Source organism: Peromyscus californicus, unplaced genomic scaffold, assembly GCF_007827085.1.
Source record: "Peromyscus californicus insignis strain IS unplaced genomic scaffold, ASM782708v3 Scaffold_5__1_contigs__length_169319896, whole genome shotgun sequence".
NCBI classification, from domain to species: domain Eukaryota; kingdom Metazoa; phylum Chordata; class Mammalia; order Rodentia; family Cricetidae; genus Peromyscus; species Peromyscus californicus.
The window spans coordinates 20,380,053-20,388,921 of NW_026294573.1; the positions used below are offsets into that span (position 1 = coordinate 20,380,053).

The 8,869-nt window shown below is 52.4% G+C and overlaps 2 protein-coding genes across 3 annotated transcripts in view; both read left to right on the plus strand.

Moving 5' to 3' along the window:
• The window catches only part of Cep85 (centrosomal protein 85), a 43,327-nt gene extending 34,809 nt beyond the window's left edge, over window positions 1-8,518 (plus strand). For both annotated transcript variants that reach the window (XM_052715136.1, XM_052715135.1), the window contains exons 12-15: window positions 1,666-1,773; window positions 3,236-3,461; window positions 4,422-7,287; window positions 8,107-8,518. In XM_052715136.1, the coding sequence (XP_052571096.1) occupies window positions 1,666-1,773; window positions 3,236-3,461; window positions 4,422-4,582 (495 nt within the window). In that variant the 3' untranslated portion in view covers window positions 4,583-7,287; window positions 8,107-8,518. The remainder of the gene's footprint in view (window positions 1-1,665; window positions 1,774-3,235; window positions 3,462-4,421; window positions 7,288-8,106) is intronic.
• Sh3bgrl3 (SH3 domain binding glutamate rich protein like 3) lies at window positions 7,126-8,518 on the plus strand. The gene is made up of 3 exons (XM_052715146.1): window positions 7,126-7,287; window positions 7,833-8,000; window positions 8,107-8,518. The coding sequence occupies exons 1-3, from the start codon at window positions 7,240-7,242 to the stop codon at window positions 8,170-8,172; spliced, it is 282 nt and encodes a 93-aa protein (XP_052571106.1). The 5' UTR covers window positions 7,126-7,239; the 3' UTR covers window positions 8,173-8,518.
• Window positions 8,519-8,869: the final 351 nt, after the last annotated feature.

Consider the following 8,869-nt stretch of genomic DNA (forward strand, 5'->3'; position numbering starts at 1 on the left):
CTATCTTGAATTTAGGTAGTGAGTGGAGAAGTGAGCAGAAGAGGTTATAGGAAGGTCTTGTCTGTCCTATGGTGTTAGCTTTTATTTTTCCTACGTGTATGTCTGTGCACCGTGTATGTGCCTGGTGCCCACAGAGGTCAGAAGAGGTGTCAGATCCCCTGAAACTGTAGTTAGGATGGTTGTGAACCACTTTGTGTGCGCTGGGCATCAAACCTAGCCCCTCTGTAAGAACAGCAAATGTTTTTAACTGCTGAGCCATCTCTCCAACTCCTTGGTGTGTTAACTTTAATCTTTAGTGGGTGATGGGAATTTTTGTTTGTTTGTTTGTTTGTTTTTGGGTTTTTTGTGGGGTTTGGTTTTTTTTTTTGTTTTTTTTTTTTCGAGACAGGGTTTCTCTGTGTAGTTTTGGTGCCTGTCCTGGATCTCGCTCTGTAGACCAGGCTGGCCTCGAACTCACAGAGATCCGCCTGGCTCTGCCTCCCGAGTGCTGGGATTAAAGGTGTGTGCCACCACTAGCGGGGGAATCTCATTAGAACATTTAGTTATGGTGTGGTATGGTGAAGTTTGCAGTTCAGGCTCACCTGAAAGACTGACATCCTAGAAAGAGGCAGCTGGGGACTGTTGCAGAAAATGTATTGAGGTGATGGGGACTGAGGCATAACCCATGGTAACAGAAGAGATGTAAGGAGACAGATGGAAGACCATTTAGAAGGAGTCAGCGACTGACAGAAGCAGGGGTTTGAGGAATAGGAAAGAACCAACCATGACTCCTGGTTCCTATTTTGGGCCAGAGTAGGAGTGTTCATTAATTGCATTCTCCGAGAAATCTTGAGTGAAATAGATTGACTCAAGTTTTTTGAACTCTGAAAGGCTTTACACTGGTGGCTGGGGATATGGATTAGTAGGAAAAGCGGAGTTCAGACCCCAGCACCCATGTAGGTGCTACGTGTCAGAAGTCACATGCAGGATAAGGTAGAGAGGAGTCAAGAAAAGACACGGGAACCTCTGACCTCTACACAGAGTGCACATGCGCGTGTGTACTCACACATGTACAAACACACACATGTGGCACACACATGACATATGCAAAAAATAAAAGAGTTTTCACACCAAACTTGCCATGCGCCGAGGAAAAGCTGAAGGTGCCCACCTGCCTTTCCAGCTCACTCTGTGTAGTTGCCTCTTCTGGTCTTGTTGTTGAGAAGCTCTCGCACTTGGTGAGCGTGTAACCGCCCTGGTTTTAGTTGTTAATGGCTCATTAAATGAAAGGGTTTAAATCAGTGCTTCTCAACCCGTGGGTCACAGCCCCTTTGGGATCAAATGACCCTTGAACAGGGGTCACCTAAGACTATCTGAAAACAAGATATTTACATTATGATTTATAACAGTAGCAAGATTACAGTTATGAAGTAGCAACAAAAATAAATTTATGGTTGGGGTCACCACAACATGGGGACCTGTATTCAAGGGTCACAGCATTGGGAAGGTTGAGAACCCCTGGTTTACATGGAAAGTAACAGACCTGAGCTCTTCTCATATAACCCTTAAAGCAGCTGTGTAGCAGGGTGGCACTCAGTGTGTAGCACAGGGGAGAGGTGATGCCATCCACGTCAGACTTGTTACCCTGGGTATGTTCTGCACAACATCTCACTGTGTGGTCTCTAGAGCCTAAAGCAAGAACTGGCTCAAGAAGAAGGAATAAGCCAGGCCTTGAGAGAGGAGGCACAGCGGAGGGAGATAGCCCTGCAGCAGATTCGTACAGCCGTGAAGGAGGTAAGCATCGGCTAGGTCCAAAGAGCCTCCACAAATCTCATCTCTCCATTTCCCACCCCTTTCCTTCCCCTACACAAATGTGGAAGAGACTGTGGAGTTTTTTAGCAAAGGAATGAGTAGTACTATTGCATTAGCCTGTTTTAGAGTGGCCTTAGTCACCCAGGAATGCTTTTTAGATGTGGGGTCTCCTCCTTTTCTCCCTCCCCACTCAGTCTTCCTGCAGCCAAGGGTTTGTGGGATTGGAGGCGGGGGAAATCGAGAAGACTGAGGGAGCAGGGTGCGGCTTTACGGATGTGTAATCCCAGTACTTGGGAAGTTGAGGCCGAGTTCAAGGCAAGCTTGTCTCACACACAAATAGCCCCAAAATGAATGAAGATTTGGTGGTACTCATGTAGTGAATAGAGTTGTTAGTAGGGCCCACTGAGTTCACTGGCCAGGTGCCTAGGAAGACGTCTCTCAGAACTACGATTGTTATGTGGCCCAGTGTGGCAGAGACCAGAGGTAGGGGATGGGGAGGGGGCTCTCTGTAAGAGAGAAGGCAAAGACGCCTTACATCAATAGCTGCTCTGTATCAGGAAGCCTAACTGTACTACAGTGAGAGCTTGAAATGTAGAATGCTTACCTCCCTGGAGCAGGGCAAGAGGATGACTGACTACAAGTTCAAAGCCAGGGCAGCCAAGGGTTTACACAAAAAGTTCCAGGTCAGCCAGGGCTGCCCTGTATCAAGCAAACAAGCAAAGTGTGGTTAGGGAACGTAGCTCAATTGGTAGGGTACTTGCCTTGCAGCATGCGTGAAGGCCTGAGCTATAAAGTAGGGGTAGTGGTACATTTAACTCCTGCACTTGGAAGGTAGCGACAGGAGGATCAGAAGGTCAAGGTCGTCCTCAGCTATGAAGGAAGTTGGAGGCCAGACGTGGCTATGTGATACCCTGTCTCAAAAATAAAAGGGGCAGGGAGAGGGGACAGACAAGATGTCTCTTACCTTTCCCAGTCTTCCTGTCTCCCTTGCCCCTGTTCCTCTCACAGCCTGTTATCAGGCTGGCTGGGAGCCACTTTGGTCAGGGTGGCAGGGCCAGATTGAAACCAGTGTCTCCTCAGATTTCACTGTTCACGTTAAGCCATCTCTAATAGCCTGGCTAACGGAGTTGGCTGAAGGACTGGCTTCAGATAGAGTTCTCTGTTCCTGGACCGAAACCTGGAGGCTGGTGACTCAGATCCTGCTGAGGAATAGTTTTCTTTCCAGTGCTGGGTCCCTAAGGGCCTGGGCTCAGCCTACACACGGGAGGAGCTACTATCTGTAGAGGGAAAGGGGTCGGGGGAGGGGAAGGTGGCACCAAGCCTGTGTGGGTAACGTGGGGAGGGACAGTGTGACTAAATTTCCCCTTCACACCCATGCCCATTCAGATACACAGATCTTTGCCCCCCTTTGGGTCTTCATCAGTTTACCCATCTGTTTGCTTAGCTCTCAGTGCAAAACCAGGACCTGATTGAGAAGAATCTGACGCTGCAAGAGCACTTGCGCCAGGCCCAGCCGGGATCCGCATCTTCCCCAGACACGGCCCAGCTGGCAGATGAGCTGCACCAGGAACTGGCCATTTGCCTTCAAGATCTGCAAGCTGTCTGCAGCATTGTGACCCAGAGGGCCCAGGGCCACAACCCTAACCTCTCTCTGCTCTTAGGCATTCACTGTGAGTCATCGAAAGGGCTCTCATTCTCTCACCCATCCAACTTTGCTGTCCTTACGGTAATTGTGAACCAGGTGCATAGGCCTGGCCATTGCCATGTGGGAGTTGTCAAAGTGTTATTAAGTGTCTCATAAACAGGCCTCCTTAGAGGAGCCTGCATAGGGGACAAACAGAAAGTGGGCCTTAGGCAACAAATTATCAGCTCACTATTCCCAGCTTGTTCTTTTTGGTTCTTTGAGACAGTTTCTTTGTGTAGCCCTGGCTGTTCTGGATCTCACTCAGTAGGCCAGGCTGGCCTCAAACTCACAGAGATCCACCTGGCTCTGCCTCCCAAGTGCTAGGATTAAAGGCGTGCGCCACCACCGCCACCACAACTGGCCACCAGCTTGTTCTTTAAAAACATCATATCTGAGCCGGGCGGTGGTGGCGCACGCCTTTAATCCCAGCACTCGGGAGGCAGAGGCAGGCGGATCTCTGTGAGTTCGAGGCCAGCCTGGGCTACCAAGTGAGTCCCAGGTAAAGGCGCAAAGCTACACAGAGAAACCCTGTCTCGAAAAACCAAAAAAAAAAAAAAATCATATCTGAAAAAGGGGGGTGGGGGACAGGCAAAAGATGCCTTTCAGCTCTGGATCTTCAAGTCTCTTACCTTTCCCAGCCCCACACTCAGTGACCACTAAGTCTTACTGTCTCCCTTGGCCCTCTGTTCCTCTCACAGCTTGTTATCAGGCTGACCAGTGGCCACTTATGTCAGGGTGGCAGGGCAAGATTGAAACCAGTGTGTCCTAAGTTTGGAGCTGTAGCTTGTAGTTGAGTCCTTAGTATAAGCAAAACCCTGGCTCAGTCCTCAGTACTGGAGGGGAAAGCTGTGTCCTAAGATCCTGGTGCTTTAAGAAGTGCGTATTTGTCCTCATGAAGTTTCAGTCAGCTCATTTGCTAACACTCTTAAAATTCTCTTCTCATCAGCCACCCAGCTCCCAGGGACTCAGCTGGATTTGCAGAAGCCAGATGTGATCAGGAGAAAACTAGAAGAGGTTCAACAGCTGCATCGTGACATTGAGGACTTAAGGACCAGCCTGTCAGACAGATATGCCCAGGACATGGGAGAAAACTGTGCCACACAGTGAGGAGCGAGGGAGGACCTGGCTGATAGTAGCCTCGCCAGAAGGTTCCTGCCCTGACAATCCTGCCTTCTGCTGCTGCACCCGGGGGGAGCCTGTGTCTGGGGCCAGGGGTGATGAGAAGCCTGCCTGTTTGCTGTATACTGACTTTGCCTTACTGGGTTATGTTTTACCTGTTATCTTACTCTGAAAGGCTGAGTTACTAATTAACCTTTTTGTAGATTCAACTGATAAACGGTCCTCACAAACTGTTCCCAGCCCTAACCTGACATCAGAAGCAAACAGGCTGCTCACCTCCCCTCTCCATCCTCCAGGATGACCCGTGTTCATTCCTACTCCATACCTTGGTCCTGCTGATGCTCTGTTAAGAGAGGCCTGAAAGGTTAAGTAGGAGTAGCAACCTTTGAAGAATTCTCAGGCCCCGTGTTTCAGCCTTCCTGGGAACCCAGCTGGCTTTCTGGGTTTTCTCAGGTACCTGCTTCCTCAGGGCTGTTGTTCCCCACACAGGCCTCAGGGTTATCTACCCCTTAGTAAAGTCCCCCACTAGGATTGCTGGCTTGGGGACTACAGCAGGGCTCCTCATCCTGCCTGCTGTGCTATCTTTTACAGGAAACTCTGGCTACCCTGTGTCCCTGGTGCCCTGGCATGTGGTCAGCATAGCCTTTCTCCTTTGCTCGGGCCTTCTAGGTAGCCCCGTCTGGGGTGCCTAAGTGCAGACCCCTCTGTTGTGATGGCCCTGTGGTTTGCAGGTTGCACAAGCTACTCACCCCTTCCCACGGCTGGGGCTGTAGCTAGCCCTCTGATTTGTGCCTCTTTGTTTGAGGTTGGGGGAAATTCCTTTTCCCCTCTGTGACCTCCTTGAGAGTTAGAGCACCTAGTGTGGGTCAGCTCTAAGAGTGTTCAATGTTTCCTAGTGTTTTGTTTTTCTGGGGCCTTTGGACCCTCAGCTTTTTGGTTTTTCTTGCCTCCTGATTTAGGGATGGTCTCAGTTTTATCTGGTTGTTGGGCTAGCCCTTCAACTTCCTCTAGTTTGGAGCTGGGGGCCCTATGTGTATGAGGAGCAGAGTAGTTTGGGGGATGCAGAGGCAGCCATGATGGGACTTTTGCTAAGTCTCTGGGCTGTTAAAAGCATCCTGGACCTCCAGGGCAGGCCCGAGTGGCCTTATTTTCAAGTGTTCTCATAAGTTTGTGTTTTATTTATGGATGGCTTACCTTTTCAGAGTAGCCACACCCAGCTGGCTATCTCCTCAGCCTCTGGGCTCCTGCCTCCTAAAACCAGAGCTGCCTGGTTGGTGTCCACCCTATGTCAATGGGAGCCCAGCCTCCATGCTCACGGGTATTTTTTCTTCGTAAAGTTTATAAAATTATTTATATGAATCTTTGTTATGTCGACTGGTTTGTATTGCCTATTTTGATTACAGAATAAAACATTTTAACAGATGCTTCAGTTTTCTGTTGTCTCCCAGCATCCTTTGCCCAGTCCCCACTTTGGCTTGTGGAGCCAAAGACTAGCTCAGAACGACTTAGGCAGATCCAGCTTGGTAGCTGAATCTCTTCCCACTTCTGCTCTGTCTGCGTGGGGACAGATGAGGTCTCTGCCCACACTCTGTTGCAGAGAGCTCCCCCACCACCAGCCAGTCATCACTACAAAGTTGCAGCAGACCTCAGAGATGTCGGCAGGCAGCTTCTGGGTTTCTGTGGCCTCTGAGGAAGTGACTTCCCCATAACCAGATAGGCAGTATGCCTCAGAGGGCAGGATTGGTTGGCTTCCTGGGCCGCCAGCTGTGTAGCCCTGGGTGTGGGGGGCGGGATAGTGCTCCAAAATTGGGGTGGGTCTGGACTTTCCCACCTCATCAGCTGAATTCCTAATAATCAAAGCTATGGGATGTCATTTGCACCATGAAGGTAGAGTTGAGCTGGGACCGCCCCGAAACCAGCTATGGATATTTACCAAGGCCAGTTTGAGCCAGGCTTTCATGTGGTGACACCAGCTTTTGCCTTACACACTAGTGAGCTGTCCTGCAGCTTACCTCCTTCTCCATCTGGCTTCAGAAGGGTGTGGCCCCAGTTTGCAGCCACCACCCTTTCTTGTCAGAGCCTGTTTGAGTGGAGAGGTGCTTTAGGGGAAGTAAGTGTCCTGGCTGCACCGCCCCTCCCCAGCGCCACCACAACCCCTTTCCCCGCCTTCGAAAGTTCCATGCTGAGTTGTGCTATTAAGGGACCTGGTGACCAGGGTGGTGACTGCGCTGGGCACTGGATGTACAAAACCTGGGTGAACTGGGAAAAGCTTTCAGCTGAACCGTTCGGCCTACCTTCCCGGCTTTTCTTCTTATTTGTGGTTTTTTTTTCCCCCTCTGGTCCCCTCCCAGCCACACATGAGCCCCAAGCCAGACGGCTGAGTGTAGCCGAACAGGAACAGCCGCTGAGGACTGGGGTCCTCCGGGCTCCAGGCCACAGCAGGGCAGGGAGGGAGCCTCCAGCGCAGGGCGGTGTCGTGCAGGCCCCGCCTCGCCCGCCTGCGCAGCTCATTGGCCCCGAACGCACTGACTCGCGGGCGGAGCAGGAAGGAAACCGCTCCCAAGCGCGGCGGCAGCGTCGTTTCTAGCCGTGCAGCTGCCGCTCCCACCAGCCCTCGCTTGCTTTGCGTGTCCCTTTCCTGCAGCATGAGTGGTCTGCGCGTCTACAGCACGTCGGTCACCGGCTCTCGTGAAGTAAGTGTGTGCCTGGGCCGGCGCCCGGGCAAGGCGGGCCGTCTCCCTGTGCTCCGACCCGCGCCCGGGAGCCGCCCCCACGATGGAGGCAGTGAGGTGCGGGGTATGGCCTCCCAGGTCTAGTCCGGGGGACGCGGCCCAGCCTGAGCCCCTCCACCGGGGATCCCTCGGCATCCCCAGCATGAGCTGCCCACACCCATCCCCCACTGTGGGGCCACCCATTCTCTTGCACACCCCCCATACACACCTCCTTAATCCCCGCTCCCTCTCCACCGTGAGGCTGTGGAGGAGGGTGTTTTTCATGTAGGGCCTCATCCTGATCGAGTCCAGCTTCCCTGACTTACCCAGAACTTGACCGTCTTCTCTTTCTGAGACTCCTGTAGGTGATCCCTCTCATCCTTGGACCCTTCCCATCCCTTAGTGGTCAGAATCTCCCCGTAGGGTGGGCAGGACAAAAGCTCCTGCTAACACCGGACCAGAGTTCCTTCCATAAATCCTCCAGCCTGCCTGCCTGCCTGCCAACCCTGTCAATCCTCTGCCCCTAGATCAAGTCCCAGCAGAGTGAGGTGACCCGCATCCTAGATGGGAAGCGAATCCAATACCAGCTAGTGGACATCTCCCAGGACAACGCCCTTCGAGATGAGATGCGAGCCTTGGCAGGCAACCCCAAGGCCACCCCACCCCAGATTGTCAACGGGGACCAGTACTGCGGGGTATGGGGTTTGGGGTCTGGGAGGTGTTGGAAGACTGCAGCCAGGGTCAGACCTGGGCAAAGCAGTAGGGTCCCCTGCTGCACTCAGGTGACTACCTCTCCCTCAGGACTATGAACTCTTCGTGGAGGCCGTGGAACAGAACACACTGCAAGAGTTCCTGAAGCTGGCCTGAGTAGGGATGGCCACCATCCATCCCTACCCAACTCCTCACCAGGCCTTGAAGGACCTTGTGACCAACCTTGGAGTCCCTCCCTGCAAATCCAAGCCCTTTCTGTATCCCCCTCCTTCCTTCCTTCCTTCCGAGGCAACATTCCTTACTCACCAATCGGTCTCAAGAGATTGTCTTAAGCAATGCCCCCAATGCTGGCTGCCCCTAGCCAGGCCATGGGGCTACCTCCCTGCCTGGCACTGCCTGATGGGTATTTCTGTTAGTTCCATCAGCCAGAGCTCTGCCAAAGGCCCCGCAAGTCCCTCTCCTGGGAGCATCCTAGAGACAATTAAATGCCCATTCCACTGGTGCAGTCTGTCTGGTTATGGTGTCCTAGGTCCCTGCTTGGCAGCAGTGGTGGTCCTGGTTGTTACAGCTGTGTTGAGTCTGTGTGTGCATGTGGAGCACGTGTTTGGCTGTGTCTCGCAGCACATGACCATGGTTGACATGCAGTTTCTCGACATGGTAGCTGAGTCACCCTCAATTTCCCATGCAGGTTCTGGTGTTGATCTGCCTGCCTGACAGTGGGTGGCTGCCCTAGGCTGCCTCCTGTGTTGGAGACTGATTCGGTGTGGGTGCCATGGGAGGTGTACAGCTGCAGTTGTATCAGATTGAGAGCATGGGGGTGGTTGTGGCAGTGGGTTTGTGCACAGAATGGAAA

Bases quoted from the DNA above. Each gene is read 5' to 3' on its own strand.
- Sh3bgrl3 (XM_052715146.1), top strand. From the start codon at position 7,240: ATGAGTGGTCTGCGCGTCTACAGCACGTCGGTCACCGGCTCTCGTGAA. The intron at 7,288-7,832 runs GTAAGTGTGTGC...CTCTGCCCCTAG, and splicing joins CGGTCACCGGCTCTCGTGAA to ATCAAGTCCCAGCAGAGTGA. The intron at 8,001-8,106 runs GTATGGGGTTTG...CCTCTCCCTCAG, and splicing joins ACGGGGACCAGTACTGCGGG to GACTATGAACTCTTCGTGGA.